Source organism: Lissotriton helveticus, chromosome 7, assembly GCF_964261635.1.
Source record: "Lissotriton helveticus chromosome 7, aLisHel1.1, whole genome shotgun sequence".
Lineage (NCBI taxonomy): Eukaryota > Metazoa > Chordata > Amphibia > Caudata > Salamandridae > Lissotriton > Lissotriton helveticus.
In genome coordinates this window covers 779,283,956-779,306,812 of record NC_136068.1, presented here as the reverse complement: position 1 = coordinate 779,306,812, position 22,857 = coordinate 779,283,956, and the positions used below count along the sequence as shown (strand labels likewise).

General features: G+C 46.2%; 1 protein-coding gene across 8 annotated transcripts in view; it reads right to left on the bottom strand.

Moving 5' to 3' along the window:
- Positions 1 to 10,112, bottom strand: part of TCF7 (transcription factor 7) — a 270,075-nt gene extending 259,963 nt beyond the window's left edge. For all 8 annotated transcript variants that reach the window (XM_078653172.1, XM_078653174.1, XM_078653171.1 and 5 more), the window contains exons 1-2: positions 9,458 to 10,112; positions 5,310 to 5,376 (exon numbers count right to left, since the gene is read on the bottom strand). In XM_078653172.1, the coding sequence (XP_078509298.1) occupies positions 5,310 to 5,376; positions 9,458 to 9,658 (268 nt within the window). In that variant the 5' untranslated portion in view covers positions 9,659 to 10,112. The remainder of the gene's footprint in view (positions 1 to 5,309; positions 5,377 to 9,457) is intronic.
- Between the last annotated feature and the right edge of the window lie 12,745 nt (positions 10,113 to 22,857).

Sequence of the window (22,857 nt, the reverse complement as noted above, 5' to 3'; positions counted from 1 at the left end):
CCCCTGCCACAGGGTCAGCCGCCTGCTAGTGCCAAAGGTTTGCGAAGAACTGAGCTCCTAAGTAGGGGCGGTACTCGTGGGGGTGTGGCCAAGATGGCCGTGGCCTCGCCTCACCCGAGCAGCCCAATACAAGATGTCGGCCCCAGCCGCTGCGAGCCGCCGCTGTGTTCAGCGCTGTGCCGTGCCGGTGCGCTCAGAAGGAGTGGAGAGTGAGCGTCAGGATTCCGTGAGGGAAGAGGTGAGCAGGGAAAATTAAAAGCGCGCCTCTGCGCTTTGTGCAGGAGCGCTAACTAAAACAGCGTCTCTTCCTGGAAACAAGTCAAGTGGTGCAGCTTCCTTTAGCTACAGGCGCGAACCCCCTGCCACAGGGTCAGCCGCCTGCTAGTGCCAAAGGTTTGCGAAGAACTGAGCTCCTAAGTAGGGGCGGTACTCGTGGGGGTGTGGCCAAGATGGCCGTGGCCTCGCCTCACCCGAGCAGCCCAATGCAAGATGTCGGCCCCAGCCGCTGCGAGCCGCCGCTGTGTCCATAAACGTATCTGTTTAATAAGCGCCATCCCCAGCAGTCTCTACTGAGAGGACATGCAGCAAACAGGCAAGAAAGCTGGTCCTTTCGCTCTGGAAGTGACCTTTATGTGGTAGACTGGATGGGAAGTGATACGTCAAACTACATATTAACCTCACTATTTTCATTTGTGGATAATAAAATAGTGGTCACCAGCTCTCCCGTTTTGGTAGAGGTGGGCTAGCCACTGAAAGCTTGAGCCAGGCTTGAGCCCGAAGCCTGGCTCTAGCTCGGCTCGAGGTCCTGTTGGAACCTCGAGCCAAACTTTCAAGTGGCTTTTGCCTGCTTGCCTTCTCTCCCTCTATCGAGGATGTGGCCCTACGGTCACAGCTGCTGACTCTGGAACTGGGGATTCTGTACAAAGCACTTAATCTCTCCATGCCTATAAGCAATGAATGTGACCTTGTTTAATGTAACTGGTGCTCATCTGAAGAGCGCCAAATTTACGCTTTATAAAAACTGCAGAAAAATGCACAGAAGTTAAAACAAAGCCTTAACATAAGGAAAGCCAACTAGATACTGAATGACAGGCTGCATAGTACAAAGTGAAACTAGAAAACCTTGATAAATCATGGCTCCCCTTTCTTAAATTGTGTGATCTTAATCAAATATTTTATTTCACCAAAACTTTTTCTTCATTAACTCCTATGAAAGCACTTTTAAATATGAGAGTTCAGAATGCCAGTTGTACACAAAACGATTGTGTTTAATTTAACAGAACTATGATGTTGCTCTATATTGCTATGGGTCAGGTACAGGGTTTACATGACAATCGTCTTGTCTCTTAGTTCACTAATAGTTCATGTTTAGAAACAATCACTTTTAATAGGTACTTCTCTGTGCAATACTATAATGTGACATTAATAATAAAGCTGTTTAATGAATACATTTTTTTTAATTTTGAAAAGACTATCATATTTTAAATGATGTTTGTTATATGATTTACTTTGCAAACATTTTCAACGCTCGGCTCAGGCTCTACGATCCGAACCAGACCCTTGGCTCGGCTCACCGTGTTAATTTCGTGGCTCGCTCAGCACTACTTTTTGGGTACTGTGACATTTTTTATCATTAAACGTTAACCTAGGGCAGGAGATAAATAGAAATGCAGAAAAGGGAGAAAGCTGGGGGAGAAAGACAAGAAAGCATTAACAAAGGGCGAAAGCAGGGGTGAGAAAAACCTACAAGAATGAAAGAGAAAGGGGCATCGGGTGAAGGCTGGTGCAAGAAAGAACCATGAGGAGGAATCACAGCTAAGGAACCGTGATTTTGGCAACCCCGGTGGGTCCCTGTACTTATTTTATTGACAAATTAAGCACTTCACCCAAGGAGGACACGTTTAGTCTGAAAAGGCGCAGTATGTTTTGTAAAAGTGAAACATGTAAGTGGAAATAAAACTGTGTGCTGTAATAGTGAAAGGCTTCCCTCACGAAGGTAGAGCATATCTGGGGCAGATATTTTCTGCGGCAGCATCTTTGTTGTGTTTGCTATGTACAGTGCCTCGTGCTGCCTGGCGGAAGCTTCACAACGCTTTAGTGCTCTGCAAACAATTAAACGAACCTGAAATGAGAGCGTCCAGAAATATCCTACAGCACGCAAAGCATGCTGGGATGAGAAGTGGAAGAGATGTCTTGCTTTTAATGCCTTGTGGAGACACTATGGACAGCGCTGCGAGTCCCGAGCCAGTTTGCCAATTGCCATTAACACCATCATACTTCCATGCAAAACGTTTGCCACCTCTAAGCGCTGTAACATCAGTATAGGATTTAAAGGTACTCAATATACCACCTCAGAAGGCTGAATCTGCTTAGCCTGGGGGGGGCAAATTCGTGATCTTTCGATCACCGCAGATGTCAACAGTGAGAGTTAATTGAGGCGTCTTGCCGCCTTAATAACGTTCTATGCCACGTATTAATGACCTCCCCATAGCTGGTGGTGTGTGTTCATTACACACCGGCCACAATAACACTAGGAACATATGACGCGCTCTCCTCGTGGGCGAGGACAACAATCATTCCATGAGCATTGACGCATGTGGGGAGGTCACGGGAAGGTCAGAGTGCAGGGGAGCTAGCAACTAAAAGCGTCCCCTCACAGGAGTGTCAGACTGTTGTAAAGTGAAATTAAGACTCACAGGTACAGGTAAGCTTTTAAGTGAGCTTTATTGCAGCACAGAGATAGTAGGTCAGCTCAAAGGAAGTCATCTTAGAGGACGTGAGTTGCGTCCCGTTGTCAGAAATGAGAACAGAAGGATACCCTTCGTTGTTAAAAATACCCTTCAAAAACTTAATGGTGGCATCTGTAGTGATTTCCCTTACAAACTGTACACACAACCATTTTGAAAAACAGTCGATAAGGACAATTGCAAACCGGTGATCGGTAGGAAGTTCACACATGGGGCCTATGAAGTCAATGCACACACTATGCCAAGGAGTATTAGCAAAAGAAATCTTGTGAGTGGAGTGGGAGCCTAAAACTTTGAGGCGCTTCTCACCCTCCTTGCAGAAACTGCATTTCAACACACAATCCACAGCGTCATTATCAATAGAGGGCCACCAGAAGTTCAATTTGACACGACGTTGCGTGAGGCTTTGACCCAGGTGTCCCTCATGGGCCAAGTCTAGAATTCTCTTTCTCAACAAAACAGGGGGAACAAAACGATCACCCCTCATGAGAATATCTTTACCTTCTAAGGAAAGTTCATCCAAAATTTTTAAAAAGGGTCTGACAGAAGGACTTACCGCACTTTCTCTCCTGGGACCATTAGAAATGAGACTGATGACGGCCTTCAATGTCAGATCCTCCTCCATACCTTTGGACCAGTCATCACGAGTAAATGTGCCACCACACACAGACAAGACATCCTCTATTACAGCAACTGCGAGATCGTCGGACTTGGCCCCAGAACTGCAGTCAGTGGAAGGCATAGGGAGTCTAGATAGACAATCCGCTTGGATGTTTTTCCACCCATGAATGAATTCAACCTCACACTGGAAGTCCTGTAGCCGAGAAGCTAGTCTCGCCAACCTGGGAGAACCTTTACCAGCTCCACCAGGAGCAAGGATGTTGACAAGGGGTTTGTGGTCGGTACGTAAAACAAATTTATAACCCCATAAGTAGGTTCGAAAGTAACTTGTACCCCAGATCGCAGCAAGAGCTTCGCGCTCTATTACTGAGTAGTTAGACTCAGAAGAGGACAAGGGTCTAGAAGCGAATGCGATTGTCTTTTCGACACCGCCATGCTTCTGTAGAAGAACAGCGCCCAAACCAATGGCACTTGCATCTACCATCAGGATGGAGGACCGAGTAGTGTCAAAAGGGGTGAGGACATTGGCAGATTTGAGTTCCTTCTTAATCAAATTGAAACAGGATTCGTGATCAGAGGTCCAGTTAAACCTAACACCTTTTTTGAGCAAGGATCTAAGAGAAGCTGTTTTAGAGGCAAAATCTCTTACGAATTTCGAGTAAAACTCGATTAAGCTCATAAAGGACCGAAGTTGATCCTTATCAACCGGGGAGGGTGCTAGTTCAATAGCTTCAATCAAATTCTTTTTGGGTTTAATACCATCTTCTGACAAACAAAAACCAAGGTATTCTATTTCTTTCAAGAGAAAAGCACACTTCTCTTTCCTTAAAGTCAATCCAGCTTCATCTACTCTATGTAAAACATCCTGTAAAATTTTATTGTGTTCCTGTAAAGAACTACCATAAATCAAAATATCGTCTTGAAAAAATAGTACCTTGTCAAGACCCTTAAAAACCTCAGAGACAAGTCTCTGGAACACGCTAGCAGCTGAGATTAGCCCAAAAGGTAGTCTAGTAAATTGGAAAGTGCCCTCACTAGTGATAAACGCAGTTAAATGCTTTGAGTTATCGTCCAGACAAATTTGGTGGTAGGCGTGCTTAAGGTCCAACTTACTAAAGAACTTTGCACCTCTAAGGGTTGACACCAATTCGCCAATGTTGGGAAGGGGAAACACGTCATACACAGACATGTATTTACATTTATATATTGGCACCTATTCTGATAAACTAAGGGTTCTGCAAACGAGCACAGACTACCACCCTTAGCTGGGGCTAGTCAAAATGGCGGTACAGCAGGGAACAATTTTTGGGTAAAGGAGGGCAGATGACCCTCTCCGATAGGTCCCCCAAAGCCCTAAGGCAGTGGCCTACAAACTTTGTAATGCTGTGACCCCCCTGTGACAAAAATCACTCGCCCCCCAAATTGTTCACATTTTTTCTATTACCAATGTTTAAATATGAGTAGACATATTTAAACATTGCAGTTAAGTTTTTACCGTTTTGCAAATGCAATCAAATACATGATTGCAAAACATACCATTCTGGTCAGGCAGGCCTTTCTAACATGTAAAAGTATCCACAGTGTGATTATTGGAAATGGGGGTGGGGGCTTTGAAGAATATTTTCTTACTTTTGACACCTTCCCCAGCCAGAATATAAATTACATAAGTTACTGATGCCCCATTACAGAGGGCTTACTTCAGCAAAAAAAATAGCAGCTAATAACAAAGGACTATTATGAGCATAATGCTTCTTTTGGCCAGTACCTAGCGCCCCCTCCCTGGGATCACTTGAACGACCCTAGAGGTGGTTGGCACCCCTCAGTTTGAAGACCCCGTTGCCCTAAGATTTAGACCAGAGGAGGTGCACCCAGTACAGGACAAGCCAGCGACCAACCAGACACTCACACCAGATGAGCTGTAACCCAGCCCTGCCCACTCACCATCCTCCATAAGCTCTGCCAGTTTCTCCTGGTAGGCCCGCTGCGCATCCTGTGCCCGCCTGGCAGCCTGCGAAACAATGGAAATAAAGTGAGACAACAGCACCTGAAGTAGGGGAGGAAACAGACGTCACAGTCTCATGGGCCTTTTTGATGTTTTTCTTCACTTTTTTTTTTTATTAGATAAAGGCTTTTGCTGCAGATACAGGGCCCCCTCAGACAAGAGGGACTGAAGCTCGTCCATACTTTCATACCAATTTCCACTCCTTCAAACAAGTAATATTTTGCACATTATATATTTATTATTATACACCATGAGCGCCTGTGGCCCAAATAACTCAGCACCATGTACCACAGCACCAGCTGATTAGCCAAAACAAAAGTGGGCAGATGTAAAATTTGCAAACTGAACCAGCTTCCCAAGATGCTCAGCGGAGTGTAATGTCTATTATAGGGTCAGGAGATCTGGAGTCATGCCATATGTCTAAGTTAACCATATAATAATACTTCCACTTACATACAACGAGGAGTGATTGAACATATTTACCTAGTCTCTGAACTCCCGGCATGTTCATGTGAAGATACCTCCCTCCCTGACACTTTTCATATGGTCATGGTGTGCCCAAGATTTAATCACCTTACACACAGATTTATCCGCCCAATTCACCTGCCTATGAATTTCACTCAAGTGAGGCCTGCCTTTTTCTTTCTTCAGTTGCTAAAATCTCCTACTATTTGCTTTTATCTGACTCGCTTTTTATCCGGGGATTTCTGGGGCTGAGACTTTTTCTGACCGGGCTGGATGATTAGTGTGGACCAGTTTCAGTTTTATAATATACTTATTTTAGCTTCAAACAAAGCAAACTGTTTCAAAAACGTTTTTTTAAGTAAAGACATTTAAAAACTGCTAAAAAGCATGAAGACAGTTTTGCAAATATACTGATTTTTTTTATTCATGAAAATTGGTCGCAAACCATCATCAATATTTGCTATCTTTAAAATACATGATTTAAAGTAGTTACTGCAAAATCTATGCATTTGTAGAAAAACATAATATAAGGAGCAGGAAACTTAGAATCCTAGCTTCCCCACTTGTTCAGCTTCTGCGATGTTGGGAAAAGGACTCCCTCTCTGTGCCTTGATTCAGTGTAGCAAACTAGCGACATCGCAGCCTCCTAGCGATTTCTAGGATGGGAAAAAGAGGGCTGCTCAGCCCGGGGCCCGTGCGTCAGTGACCTCTGGTGACTAGTCGCTGGTACAGGTGATGCGCATGCGCAGTTATTCTATAAAAAAACAATCTCTGATTGAAGCGGCCCTGTGTGGATAATACTAATGATAAAATAATATGCTGGGGCCCTGTCCTGAGTAATAATCACGAATATTAAAAACAAAACAAAAAAAAACTGACATTTTCGCTGAGGAAGGAGCCTTTAACATGTCGGTCAGTGATTGAAATATGTGTCGATGCTGAACAGTAACCATATTGGTGGTAGCATGTATCTTCATTTGTGTAAACATTACTTGATAGTGCAAGCTCCCATACCTATGTAAATATCGCTACTAACATGCTTTTTGCAAAAAAAGTTTTCCGTTCCTACAATCAGTACATGGTTGACTTTCTGCCGCTTGTTTTATATATCCACTATACAGCGCTCTGAAACCCACTTGTGTGGAGTCTGCGCATAAAAATAAGGGTTTGAAGCACTGTACTCGGAGTTGGCACACTGAAGGAGGCATCACTGTAGCATAAGGAGCCCCGGGATCAGCCTCACTTCCGCTTATGCAGCTGCTCTGCGTGGACATGCTTCAGAGGAGGGTACTTGAGCTTCTCTTACAGAGAATATGGGAGCATTGTCTGATGCGCCTCAGAGTGAAATGTGTCGCTTCGCTTTCACAATTTAAGGCAGGTGCCGGTTCCATTCTCAGTCGCTTTGTAGAGTTTCCACAGCCTGCAAATTGTTCGTTGGCTGCCATAAACTCACTGCGAGCAGCACGCTGGACTACCCGCAGCCCCCCCACCGAACATATACATTTCAACGCCTACTCCTCCATTTACGAACGTGAAAGATTATCCCTTCCTTTCTCCGCATTGTATTGTACAAAAGAAAAATGGTATGCAACAAAAGTCTATCAACCAGCAAGCGAATTCGAATCCGATCTTTTTCACACCTGACAATTGGGTGTGGAAAAACGTTGGGAACCGGGCACTTTTAATACTCAAGCTGGTTTAGAACCGACAACATCACTGCCTACACTTCCCAAGTGCTGGAGTGTTGTGCCTCCCTAGAGTTGCAGGACAGCCCCCCTTCCCCGGTGACCTGGTGGTGAGGGCCTGCAGTTCTGGGGGATAAGATTGCAGTAGCAGAACGCCCCAGACCTTGTCTATTCACCTCTCTGGTTTGTATTTCACGTTTAGCTTAATCTTGCATTCTCTGTTTGCTATTTCCAGGATGCTGCATTTCTCTTTCAGGCAGCATATTACTCGTGTATAGCGCACACTTTGGACTGATTCGCCTCAAGGTGTTTACAACTGGCCATGATTGACAGGTCTGGAGTAAAGGCTGAAGGCAATGCTAGTTACTCAGAGTGCCTGTCAGTAGGTCAAAAAGGTTTCAGAAGACGTGGTCATCCAACGCATGGCCTCTGAACAGTGCTCACAGCAATGGTCAATATTCCAGCTGCAATTGTGACTCTGCAAATGTGTGTTAACAGGTACACAGTTGTCAAAATATTGACAACGCGAAAAGACATGTGCACTGCTACAGGTGAATGGGTGTGTGGTGTGTATGGGCGGTGAAGTAAATGAGATGCAAGTAAGTGCATTCAGAAAAGAGGGTGCTGAAGAGGAAAGAGATGAGGTCGAAGACATGCACATGGGTGAGGTGCGGATAGAAAAAGGTCTACATGTGTAAGAGAGTGAACATAACACGAGTGATGGAGACACTCTACAGACCGCTGTCCCTTGCACACACCTCAGTCATGTTTTATTCAGACTCACAATTTCAGATCTGAAACATTTTCAACAAGATTAATTTCAACAAAATCATATTGCTCATTTATCTTAAACAACAATCAAAGCCAATAGTTCTGGCTGGATTAAGGTGGTGTCATATATATATATGGCTGCAGTAACAGAAAGTAGCCAAAATACTGGCTGGGTGGCACACTATGGTAATCCCAGAAATGCAGTTGCAGTGTTAAAACCACGCCCTTGAATACAAGGGCTATGCCCCCTTTAGGAGTCCCCAACCCTTTTCATCAAGTTTAAAGTCCTGGCAACGCGGTATACCTGCGACTGACTTATCGCATACAAAGTGAGTGAGCCATCAGTCAAGGTCCCCACCACCTTTTGTTAGTGGATTCCTCTACCAACATTTCACTTCTACCTCGTATACTGAAGGATGACATGCTTACGTAGTGCTACCTCATACGCCTCCAATCTCACGTACTGTTAAAGAGGTACGTACAGTTTCCACAACCCTGTGTACTTCACTGCCTGGGATGACACTACTATTCCTCCATTGTAACTCTGGTGGGAGTTACAATCACACCACCCCCTGCTAGAGTTCACAGTGGCGTGCCTCCCCTAGACATCGCATTTTCTAGGGTTTGCAGGTCATTCGCTTTCCCTGTACCCGTTACTTGAAACGGAAATGCTGGGAAACGCTATCCCAGGCACCCCGGTTGCTGCTGAGAAGTCCCGGTACTTTCCCTCGTACATCAGAGTACCGCTGGCACACATCACCTGGCCGTATCTGGAGTCTGCTTACGTGTCCTCGCCCCCCCCCCTTGTATCACACCTGCGGCTGGGGTACCTCTTGTAGGAGATAACACATTCTCATCACAAATCACTGATGACTTGTTTTGTGGTGAAAGTGAATGCCAAGCCAGTGGAGCACACAGCTCACCTGTTGCTTCTTACACAGGCAGCGGGGGTCCCTTCTCTCATCACCCCTCGGGTACCGGAGTACGGGGTCTCCCACTCGTTATCTTACTTTATCAGCAGTGCTCTTGCCTCCTCACTTCCGGGTCAGTGCGGGGTCTCCCTCACCTGTTGATTGTTTTACAGTGATCCCCGGTCACCTCACCGGCTGCGTGAGAGCGGGACCCCCTCCCCCGTTGCTGCGGTCCCATAGCAGCCCCCAGCTCACCTGCTGCTCCGGGCCCGGCCGGGGGGGCTGCTGCCGGCCCTCGGACTCGCTGACCAGCGAGGTCTTGAGCTCGGCCAGGTCGCGTTCCGTCAGGCCCCGGCTCTCCCGGCTCTTCTCCTCCTGCTCGCCCTCCTCCTTGAAGGAGATCATCTCGTCGTTGGCCCCCAGGTCATCGCCCCCGCCGCTGCTGAGCTGGGGCATGGTGAGGGCCGGGGGGGCTCGGGGGTGGAAGAGGCCCCTGAGGGTGGGCTGGAGGGTCCGGGTGCTCTGGGGGTCAAACACTAGAGGGGGCGCCCTGAGGACCCGAATGCAGGCACCTTAGAGGGGCTCTGGGTCCTTAGTGGGGGCGGGGGCCCTCCATGTGCTCGTGCGTTACTTCGGGGAGGGGGGAGTTCCCTGCTCTGTCCGGTGAGTGTGGTTTTCTTCCCTGGTTGTTGTTGGGGGGGGGGGGGTGCTGTTCCGTCCCTGCTCCTGCTGGGAGAGCTGCGGACTCCCCTCTCGTGTTCTCCGGGCGGGGGCTGCTCCCCGGGCTCTGCTTCTCTCGCGCCGGGGGGCTCCTCCCTCTCTCGGTGCTGTGCGGTCCGGGGGTCTCCGGTGTCCGGCTCGGTGCTGGCTCCAAAGTTCCCCCGCGCGGCTCTGCTGCTGCTGGGAGTCCGGGGCGCCGGAGCGTGCGAGCGGCTGAGCGCGCGGGGGGCGGGGCTAGGCTTCAAAGGGCGCCGCCGCTGATTGACACGGAGCGCCGCGGGGAGCGGCGCCTCTTAAAGGGACAGGAGCCGAAGGAGCCACATGCACAATGCACGGGAGAAACGCCGGGCATCCAGGCACCAATCACTCACCCCCCCCCATGCCGGGAGACCCAAGCTCAGTGTGTGGTGGTGTGTCCCACCGCAGCTTCCTGCCTCTCTTGGTGAAACCCACGCAGCCGGGGGAGGGGGTTTAAGGAGTGTCTCGGGTATTCTTACGAAGAGGGACTTTGTGTTTTTTTATTTTCTAAATACCTGTGCAGTGTGATCCCAGGCAGTGCTTAATTTGTAAAAAAAAATAAGCGACAGGGCTCTCGTCAGGAGGCCACTGCAGCTTTCATCAGTGCCCCAGCCAGAGCTTTGTTTGTTCTATTCCTGCAACAGTTCTCTCAAGTAACGTAACTGGTTCTATTGTACAGTGCTCTGACACCTTCGGGTAAAGTCCGCGCTTTATAAAAATGCATTAAATAAATAAATAGTAACAACACAATTAACCTTTACACTCCCTCCCCTAAGCGTGACAATTGGGACGATTTCTAGCCTCCAAAGCTATAAGAATGGCTTTGGGAAAAGGTACTAGTAATTTCTAATGTAAATTGAATTAATAATTACCTGTTGTTGTGGTCATCCCTAAATTAGCCAGGCAGCACCATCATGTGCCAGACCGTCACAAGCGCCTGTGTTGACAATTAGGGGCCTTTGCCGAGCACTGGAAACCACCGGCTCAAATTAAGCACTGATGCTGTGTGATGTAATCTTTGTAAGAAGATAGGCTCCAAAAAATTAAATAAACTAGCAAATATGTGAGTTCAGTGGGTTGAGGGACTACTGGTTGGTCCTGAATGTGGAGTTGAATTGGGAGCCAAATGTTGTGGAGCACTTACCCATTGTGCTGGGCTTTACCTCCCAATTTAATATCCTGGTTTAGAGGACTACACTATGTCAAAAAGTGGCCGAAATCGCTGTAATCTGGATATTGCTGGTTTTTACTCTTGAGGATCAGGTGTGTAGAAACCAGCACTGCACCATTTTCATCATATTACCCCCAGCAAAATGCCGTTGGTAAAGAGAAGTAGAAACACCCCTCTCTCGCTCTCCTCCCCTGCCGGTCCACCCTGACAGCACCCCTCACCCCAGACTCTCCTACATTGTGTGAGGCTTCCTGCAACCCATAGCTCACCACCAATACCACACTGTGAACATCCCCTCCCTCACACTGTTCCCCTCTGACCTCCCACAAATCATTATCTCCCACCCTGTTTGCCGCCACCACCCTTTTTTCATCCCCTCCATAGACCCAAATGTCTCCCCTTCCTCCCCACCTTCTTTCCCTCCTCCCCTAACGTCTCCCAACACCAGATACCTACAACCAGTGTCTTCCCCTACCTGCCCCATTGCCACTAGCTACCCCTCTTTGCCCCTTTCCAGACAAGGCACCAATGCCCTCCAGATCAAATACCCCTCTAATCTTCACAAACACTCGTAAAAAAACCTCGAAAACAGGACCTTGAGGGATTTCCCGGAAAACCTCTTTGTAGACCAATACCATTGCTAACGCAAAGGCTCCCTCCAAACTGACCTCCTCCTCTCAACACACAACACTGATCTATGAATCAGGTCCTCACGCAATACTCTCCCTTCCTCATCTCTCTCTAATATCGATGCAAACTAAAAAGCTTTTCCCCCTTTGGCCTCTCTGGCAACTTTTCTGTATCCTTTTGCAACTTTGGGGAGATCATGTTCCAAGCCAATGACATAATCCTGGCCACTATCAATTTATCTCAACCTCAGGCACGCCAAGGACCCTCCATGCCCTCCATCTCCGTCCATCCATAACACCCTTCACCCATTCTCCTCCCCAGCCAGTCCACCAAAGCTGCACCTCTCACCCCGGACTCTCCTTCACTCCGATGGATCTCCCACATCCCATAGCACATCACCAATACGAGACTTTGAACACCCCCCACAGACCATCCGTCCACCCACCTTTCCCTTCCAACCTCCCACAAACCATTATCTCCCACCCCGGTTGCTGCCGCCACCCTTTTTTCAACAGCTCCATTGGCCTATGTTTCTCTCCTTTCTTCTATAACATCTTCGGCGCTTACCCTAACTTCTCCCGACATCAGATACCAACAACCAGTGCCTCCCCATACCTTCACCTCAATCCTCCATAGTCCGTCCCTTAAAGCCCAGCCCAATACTCCTGTTAACGCGGGATTTCTGGTCTATTGGTATAGATCTAGATCCCAACTCCGGTCGACTGAACCGTTGGTACCTGTCATTGAGTAAAAGGCAATCCACTACTAGGTCAATCAGTTAATGACTTAGTCCACTCTAAAGAACCACTGAAGCTTAAAAAGTTTAAAAGTTTATTACAAAGCCAAACTTAACTGGAGATACAAACATCTCAATATAAGGTTCAAAAGATATACGGGTATCAATACAAACATGAATTTTCTAAATGCTCTTAGTCGGCAGAAGAATATTACCAAAACCAATTAAAAAATCATCAAAGTTGCAAAATTGCAAGAATAGACACAAGCTGTAGCTTATGAGTCATTTACAGAAAGGAAGATATCAGATTAGACTGTCCCTACACTAGACTAAGTGACATCCCTACTTTGCAAGTTCTTACCCTAAAAAGGTGTCAGCAGTGGTGACTTCCAAAGAAGATCACACACTTCCCTTAGTCTATGTTGCAAAAACGATGTCTCGCAATTCCCTATCTGCCTACCCATCCGCTCTCTTAGGGTCCTCAGATCATCTGCCTTAACTCCACCCAGGGGTGCTGTCCCTAATACAAAATCACATTTATACTAGAAACGCCCCTTGAAGACGCCCCTTAGATGCGCCCCTCACGTGGTGTTGGTTCTGGTATGTCCATGCTGGTACTCCTCTGGGCCCATCATTAGAGTTGACCTTGCTTCCCAGGCTCCTCTCCGGCAAGACGGTACCCCCAGGAAATTCCTGAAGACTCCTCCAGGCCTGTGCCTGGCTCTCTTGAACAAAAGTCTATTCATCACTCTCTTGATTAAAACCTCCTCGCACCTGCAAACAGACACTTGTACTGTGGGCCCCAAATTCCGGCCTCCACCATATCTTTAAGTCGTAAACCATTCGAACAGGCTTCCACAGTTTGTGCCTAACACAACCTTTCTCTAACGAGCACATGCAGATCAAAAGAAATGACTTTATCTATTCAGGCCTATTAGAATTACATGAACGGGCCTATGCACTCTGCAAAACATTTAATTTCTTTGTTAAACAATATTCTAACTTATTACAGTGATTATATGAAACGTCTATAAAACATAATTCAGTTCTAGGATCAATAATACTTTGAATTACAATAACATTAAAATCCACCATCGCGTAAGAGTGTAACAGCATCTTGTACTCTATGTGAACTGCCATGTGGCCTACACATTTCTACGTTTGCAGTATTACATTTTCTTCCACGACAGCCACATAACATGGGATTTCAACATCATTCCAACATCTCTAAAAACATCTACATTAGCTTTTCACACTCTATATAAGTATTCTATTCTAATTAAACACTATTATGTACTTTCACTCTATAAATTCGACACTCTTATATAAGGTTTACTAAACTAATACAACATGCTTGTAAATATGGTGCACTTCTATATTTTTCTTGATTTGCGCTCTCTCAATCCCCCCTTTGATGACTTTTAGTAGTCATCATCATTACAACACCATCCCCGAGGTAAGGTCTGAGTCAAACTGAAGTCGTTGCAGTACCCCCTCGTTTCATCATCTCTAGAGCCTTTAGACTCCTGTACTGATTATCCTGCATCGCAGTCAATCTTCTCTCTTGCCTTCTCATGTTTCTTTGCAACCTGTTTGATCTATACCATTAGTACAGGCGCACCAAACCCCACAAAGTGATTATACAAATCACTATTATGATGATAGGTTTCAGTATGTACCAAATGATATTCTTTCCTAGGTTGGCAAACCAACCTCCAACTTTACCCATTCCTTGACCTACTTTTTCCCACACTGTTACCTTTGTCAAATCCTCAATTTCATGGTGTATTTCAGTAATGTTCCGAATGTACGTTTCTAAAGGTTTTGAGTTGTCTGGAATGTAGGTGCAACATTCCTGGACCTTCAAAGCCTTACAGACTCCTCCCTCTTTGGCTAACAGAACATCTAGAGCAAGTCGGGTTCTGAAGAACCATTGCCCTTATCGATTGCATTTCTCCCTCCACCAGCATTAGTGATCTAGCAGTACTGGCGGACAACCTATCTACAACTGTTGCCAATCTTCTTATCTTGACATAATTTAGTGCTATCCCTAAAATAGGAAACATAGCACCAAATACGCCTCCCACTACCTCCTCAGCGCTTACATCCCTTCTTCCTCGAACTTGAGTTCCTCCCTCTATAATTTCCAAATCCTTAGCATGGTATATCTTGGGGAAGACAATTGCCAAATAGCATGATCCATACCAATTATCTGGTAGTTTCACGTATGCATTCCTTCCACATACAAAATATACATTTGGGATCACCTGCATTTCTTTCAAAAAGTCCTTCGAATAGTATTCTAATTGGAAAGCATGTTCACAACTCACTTTTCCCACAAACACATTCTCATAATAGGTTTCACCCCTATGTACACACAATTTCCCTTTTTTCTCTCGATCTAAAGCTATTGGACCATTGCTACCCTTTCTTTGGTGTGCCCTTTCTTCCTCGGTCCAATCTGTTTTCCATTGACCTGAAGCTTTTAAGATCTTCTGTCTCCGGTATCGATCATCCACTTGTCCTACAAACTTTTTCTCAATTTCTGACACTTTACAAGTCAAATTATTCCTTCGGGCGTGTGAAGTATCTAATGTTTTCCAGGGAAGGAAAAATTTCTGTAATCTGTCTTCACTCTTGTAATAATCCCACTTATTTAAATGCTTGTAGTTCGGCACTTCAGGTAAAATAGCATCGACATTCGAAAAATAGTATTCAAACCCATCACGTTCATAAAATATGCTCAACAACAAACTACATGTGATTCCATAAGTCAATGGAAGATGATGATATCTGATACCTTCGTCTACAGAGGCTGGCAATTTCATACACACATAGCAATTCTTAGCCTCCATGGCATCAATATACTCATAAAGCAGTTTAGCATATGCATTTGATTTAAAATTTCCCTGCGATTCATCTACATGTAACCTACGAGTCTCTGCTGCTAGTAAAGCTTTACCCTTCTCTGTATTGTCCCCCTTTTTACCAGCAATAATAGGTTTCTGAGTCGATAAAATTTTTACTTCCTTTGCAGCCTTTTCTTCATTTTCATGTCCCACTACATATGATATAGTAACTACTAAAGCTATAAGAAAAATCACTCCCACTAAAAGTGTGCCTACTATACATTTGGCCCTGCGGTTCGGGTTGCCAACCTCCATGATCTCAAACAGTGTAGTTCCAGTTTTCTTTCACAGCACAATGTCTCTTTTCGAACCACACCTGGAAGCTGATAATCTTCTCCGCAAGATCAGTCTGTATGTTCTATAGCAACAGACAACCCTAGCCCTTCTCCGTCCACTAAATGGAAGTCCCTAGTTTCTTCTTCTTCCACTTGGCGCTAGGTTATCTCTCAATTTGTTTATTTACAAAGTCTTTCGCACAGTCTTTTAGCAATCCGAAATCATACGTGTTCCAGCGACTCTAATCACGGCTTCTAATATGTCCAAACGAAGAAGGACCTCCCCAAGTATTGACCTCCTTGGACAACAAGTCGGGAAATCTATTCTGTTTAAAACCAGGTCTCTTATTCCACTCAGATAAGGAGGGTAGGGGATATTGAGTGTCAACAACCCTTCGACCTCCACTCCCGGTATCAACAGCACTATTTCCACTGTTATGATGGGGTCAGTACTGATCAGGGTCACTTCCCTCACCCTCCCAGATCCCCGTACACTGGACATCTGCAGCGAGGTAGGTCCACTCAGGAGTAGCGTATCTTCTGCTAGGCACTCGCACTCTCCTCGATCTTCTCGGACCTTCCTGTTCCTGTCCTTGTGCACTTTCGTCCAAATCCGAGTCTTCAGATATAGGGGCAAGAGTTTTCTCTGGAGCTGGCTTCAAGCTTGGCCTCTTTCTTCTTTCACTTGGCCAACTAGCTTCTCCACGTCTCTCTCTCCTATATCTTGTCCTCACACTCGGTTCTTGATCACTCTGGGCTTGATCTGGGTCTGAGCCGTCTTCACAGCAACTTTCTCCTTCTGTGGCAACTTCAGTTTCACTGCCGTCCTGTCCTTCTTCTTCTTGTTCTGTAGCGCTCCCAACTTCTTCCGACACCCCCACAGCTTGACTGATCCCCTCTTGTAGTTCACCGTCTACAGCTGGATTTTCATCTGCGAGAGGAGCTGTTTCTTCCAAGGGTGCTGGAACTCTTCGAGTATGGGAAGCGTGAATCCAGTTTGGCAGCCCTCCACACTTCACAGCGGTATTCGTTGTCAGGATAACTTGATAAGGGCCCTTCCAACGCACGTCTAAGCAGTTCTTCCGGACGTGCTTCTTCAGCAGGATCCAGTCACCTGGGCACAAGTCGTGACATAGATCTCTTGAAGATGGAACTTCAGCAGCCTGCACCTGAAGAGACACAGAATGAATGGCGTCAGACAGACCCTTGCAGTAATCCAGGATCAGGTCATCTGTAATATTCAACAAAGCTGTAGTTGGTACAGACGGAAGTCTCATTGCCCTCCCCATTAAAACTTCGTGTGGAGAGAGACCTGTCCTCCTGTCTGGTGTGCTACGCATACTCATGAGTACCAAGGGCAGAGCATCAGGCCAACTTAAGGAAGTCGATGAACATACCATGGCTATTCGGGACTTCAAAGTCCCATTGATCTGCTCCACGATACCCGAAGCCTCTGGTCGATAGCTACAGTGCAACTTCTGATCAATGTTCAATGCAGAGCAAAGCATCTTCACAACTTCACTGTTAAAATGAGTTCCTCGATCTGATTCCAGAGAGGTCGGCACCCCGAAGCGCGGGATCAACTCTCTAAGCAACAACTTTGCTACTGTGAGTGTGTCGCACCTGCGTGTAGGGTATGCTTCGACCCATCTGGAAAATATGCATACAACCACCAGAACATACCTGAGGCGGTTGCTTTTTGGCATCTCAATGAAATCTAATTGCATTCTGTTGAAAGGCCCCCCAGACCTCCCAATGTGACTCATTGTAACTGGTGTTCTTTTCCCTACGTTCAGTTGCTGACAAGTAACGCATCTCCTACAGACTGCTTCTGCTGCAATCCTAAACTTAGGGCAATACCAAGTCTGCCTAAATACCCTCAGCATGGCATCTCTTCCTAAGTGTACTGGACCATGTATCTGTCGTGCCATTGGACTCACCAATTCCTCAGCTAATACTGCCCTACCATCTGCTGAAACCCAGAAGTCCATTTCACTTTTCACACAACCTGCTGTTTCCCATGTCTTTTTCTCAGAATCAGGTGCATTCTCTTGCATGACTTTTAAATCCTCCCAAGTATCCACTGTTTCTAGCATCATATTTAACTCTGTCTTTTCCTGAGCCCCACCTACTTCCACCTCCGTGAAAGAATATCCGTGCTCAGCACAGTAACGGGCGACTTCGTCTGCATATCTATTACCTTGTGACACAAAATCTGTATTTTTGGTGTGGGCTACACATTTGACAATTGCAATTGCAGCTGGACCTTGTAATGCTTCTAACAACAGTCGCACAAATTCCCCATTTCGAATAGGCGAACCAGAGGAGGTCATGTAACCTCTCTGAGACCACAACTGCCCAAAATCATGAACTACACCGAAACCATATTGGCTATCCGTATAAATGGTGACTCTAATTTTGCTACCTGCTATACAGGCACGCGTCAATGCAATGATTTCTGCTACCTGAGCGGAGTGTACTCCTTCCAGGCAAGCGGCTCCCACAACTCCAGAAATGGTGCAAACAGCATAAGCTGCTCTCAACCGACCAGTATCGTCTCTTAAACATGAAGCATCAACAAAGAAAATTTCATCAGGGTCAATCAACGGCTCATCCACGATATCTGGTCTTGGCTTCGTGCATAGTTCAGTCACATCAAGGCAATCGTGATCTTCACATTCCTAGCCTTCAATATCATTTGGAAGTGGCATCAATGTAGCAGGATTCAAAACAGAGCACCTCTTAAGGGTCACGTTCTCCGCAGCAAGTATAACTTGCTCGTAGCGCGTGAGCCTACTACTGGTCAAGTGCTGTGTCTTGGTCCTGGTCATTAACAGTTCTACAGAATGTGGTACATACACCACTAACTGGTGTCCCATGACAATATTTTCACACTGTTCAATGCTGACACCTGTTGCAGCAACGGATTTGAGACATCCGGGCAACGCTGCAGCTACCGGATCTAAAGTAGCCGAAAAGTATGCAACTGGTCTACGGGCATTTCCATGAATTTGTACTAAAACTGACAAAGCACAACCTTCCCTTTCGCAGCAGAAAAGTGAAAATGGTTTTTCATAGTCAGGCATCCCCAAAGCCGGAGCACGACACAAGTCCTCTCTCAGCTGTAGAAACGCCATCAAACAGTCCTTGTCCCATGGTACCGGATCACTCACCTCCTTGTGCGTCAGTTTTTGTAAAGGTTTTGCTTTCAGTGAAAAGTTTGCTATCCACTGTCGGCAATAACCAACCATTCCTAGGAACATTCTAACTTCTCTCTGTGTCGTAGGCGTGTTCATCTTCATTATCGCCTCTATCCTATCTGGTGACACTTTGCGCTTTCCTTTTTCTATCCTGTGACCCAAGTACTGTACTTCTGTCAGACAGTACTGCAATTTGTTCGGAGATACCTTGTGTCCATTTTCAGCTAAATGGTTCAGCAAGGCAATGGTATCTGTCTTACAAGCCTCTTCCGTTTCTGACGCAACAAGTAGGTCGTCTATGTACTGGACCAGAACCGAGTTCTGCGGCAGTACCAGACTTTCAAGATTTTTCTTCAACAGCTGGTTGAAAATGGATGGGCTTTCTGTATACCCTTGTGGGATACGACACCATGTTAAAACGCGATTTTCCAGCTTAAAAGCAAAAAGATACTGGCTCTCCTCATCCAATGGGTTTGAGAAGAAAGCCTGACAAAGGTCTATCACTGTGAACCACTCAGCTTCGAATGGTATCTGAAACAATATCACTGATGGATTCGGTACCACTGGACAACATGAAACAACTATGTTGTTAATCTTTCGAAGATCCTGCACTATTCTAAATTTCCCACTAGGTTTCTGCAAACCCATAATCGGGGAGTTGCATGGACTTCCCACGATTTCCTTTAGTATTCCCTGTTTTATCATAGAGTCGATTACAGGTTTTATTCCTGCAATCGTCTCCGGGGTCAGTTTGTATTGGGGTGTTCTTGGATATTCAGCATTTGGTTTAACCATAATCTTCACCGGTTCTACTCCTTTGATCAGTCCTATCTCTTCTCCAGTAAAATCCCATACCTCTGATGACACTGCATCTCGTAAATCCCATGGGAGCTCCTCCACTGTCAGGGTAGGGTACAGTTCTATGCATGTTCTCGAATTTACAACTTTGAAGGTAGCGTCATCATCTGTAGTCTGTACCTCTACTCCCTGAGGTGTGCAGTATATTGTGCAATTCAGTTTGCACAATAAGTCCCTTCCTAACAGACACACAGGACTAGAATCACATACTACAAACTGATGTTCATCCGTGTAGTTTCCTATTTTCACTGATACTGGTTCCGTCAAAGGGCTATTCATTCTCTTATTTGCAACTCCTACCACCTGGATCGTTTCCCCCGACATTGGTAGATCTGGAACCACTGCCGATCTCAAAGTTGATCGAGTAGCTCCAGTATCCACCAAGAATGTTGTAGGACACCCTGCCACTTCAGCCTCAACAAACGGTCCTCTTTGATCCACTTCTAGAACTGCCCCGAGGGTACAGTCCTCCTCTCTACTTACACGTCGTCCCGTCAAAGGATCAACGTAGTAACACTCTTCTTTACCTGTGAACAAAGGCATTTGTCTGTAGACCTTTCCCCCTGTCGTAATCTTTGGTGGCTGCGGGAACTGAGCTCGTGGAGCCGGAATCCCCCCTTTGGCCACCTTACCCTTTGTCACTGTCACCCTTTGGACTGGAACTTCCTGAACTTCTTCCTCTAGAACTTCCAGCTCTCCGTTTTCAGGGTTATAGGGACACTCGCGTCTCCAATGTCTCACCTGGTGACACTGGTGGCACTTTGTCGTTTTTTTCAAAGTAGCAAAATCTATTCTAGGTCTCAGACTTTCCTCGTTGTCCTTATTCTGATTGTTTGATTTCCGTCCCATTGTCCCTGTTCCCTGTTGCTGCTGTCCTCCCTTTCCAGCTGACTGCATCTGCACCATCATCAATTTCTCCTTTAATTTCTTTGCTTTGGACTCTATCTCATCACTGCAGTATCTTGCGTATCTCAAAATCTCATCCAATGGTTTGTTTTGCCAACAAATTAAATGCTGCTGAATCATCAGACAAATATCAGGTCTCAACCCCAAAACAAACTTTGATACAAACTGTCCTATATCCTTGGGGTCCATTACATCTAGTCCACTGTATTGTTTGAATGCTTTCAGCAATCGCTCATAATACTCATGGACTGTCTCCTTTGGTTCCTGTCTTGTTCGGTCTATTTTTACCCAATCTATGTCTTGTGGTGGCACCTTCTCCTTCAACCATGTCATTACCCTATCGTATTTTAACATTACTGTTTCTGACGGTCCATTAGTACGAGTATCCCTTTCTGGTTCTGAAGTTGGCCACTCGACACTAACCTTGCATGCTATCCATAAGTCTCCTGGGACCACAATGTCAAACAAGGTGTTCAAATCAATCCACAATACTTTTGAGATCTTCACAAACCTCTCTACCTGCTTGTACCACTCTACAGGATTCTCCCTTAACTTCGGAAATGAGTTGGTAAATGCAGCCAAATCTCCCCTACTCCAGGGTACGTGTACATAATTCCCATTCGCTATTTCTCGCAAAGGGAATGCCTCCATCTGCATTAGTCTTCCCTCCGGAGACATCACATTCGCGCTTCGCCTAACAGTTCCCTTTTTCGACCACCTCTCTTCCCATTTGTCCAGGTCCCTCCATGCTCTTATTCCTGTGATCAGTTCCCTTATGTGTGTTTTTAATCCTGTTGTCCTCCTCTCATCTAGGTCCTGATCTGAATAATGCTACCTGTGGTTACCCTGTAATGCCTTGGTTCTGGACAAATCTACCATATACTTGTCTGCCAGTTCAGACAGTTTCTCATGCGTTGCTCTAGCTTTTCGAGTGATGTCCTTTGCTATAAACAGTAGCTCATCTTGTTCGTACATGTCAATCCTTTCTATCGGCACTGTACCATCTATTATCTCGTCCAGATCAGATTTTAAACTGGACACGTCGAGTCTTTTGGCTTTTATTACAGCTTTCAATATGCCATCTCTAGAGAATCCATTCACGTCTCTCCCATCACAGCTCTGAGTCCTACGTCTGGGCTCAGGCGAGTTATGGGGAGTCCTCCCATGCTCCCATCTCTCCAGGTCCCATGCAGTTCCATCCTCTCTGGGTGCATAGTGAAACATTTTCCTATTTCCCATAGTCCCACAATTCCCATCCTGCCTGGTTTCCCTAGGTGCATGGTAAGACATTCCGTTATTCCCCATTTCTTCACCATTTGCCTGTAATCTCTGATCACTCGACCTCTGGCAAGATCCTTCACTGTTCCCAGTGTTCCCACGATTCCAGTGCTGTACGTTATCATTAGGTGCGTGGTGAGTGCACCTAAAACTTTCCCTGTATTCTTGGGTCCTTTGGTCTCCCTCACTTTGAATGGGACGAGATGTCTCTCCATACTCCGTACTTCTGCCCCTTTGCTCCTGCCCATTTCCTCTGTCTGTATGATGTGTAACTCCTCTACTCTCCTGACTTTTACCTTCCCACTCCTGACTGCTTTCGCTAGCCCCGCAGTGAGATAATATTCAATTTCCTCGACTTCCCCATTCTGTTTCTGCTCTTGACCTGCTGCTCGGTATTCCTGTGGACCCATCCCATTCCCTCAAGTCAGCCCTCAACTCCTTGTAGGATTTCGGCCGTGGTCCCCTCAGGTCCATCGGTCCTCTCTGACCCCCCTGTTCTGTTACGGGATCCACTGCTGACTCCAATGGGGTGCTCCACGTTATCGGTCCCGGCAATTGCCTCCAGGCATTTGTCGTGTTATTCCTTCTTTCCATCTCAACTCTCTCTCTCTCCAGCCGTACCTGTTCTTCCTCTCTTCCTTTCTCTGGGTGGTAAACTGACACTACAGGACCTATGGTAACGGGTACTTGAAGAGCATCTGGCAATCCATAAGACTCGACCCTCTCTGTTGCTGGCATTTTCTGCACCACAACCCTTCCGACTACTCTCTGTATAGGACTGTGTTGAGGTATCTCCTCACCTTTCGTAGGTACCCGATCCGTTATAGGGAGTGGCCTGTTCTCTTCTGTGTCAACCCTACCTTTCCTTGAGAGCTCAGTACCCTCTATCTCCCTATTGTCCGGAGGTGGTTTATCTACCAACAACCTATTTATTAGGCCATCCTCCGACTCGCT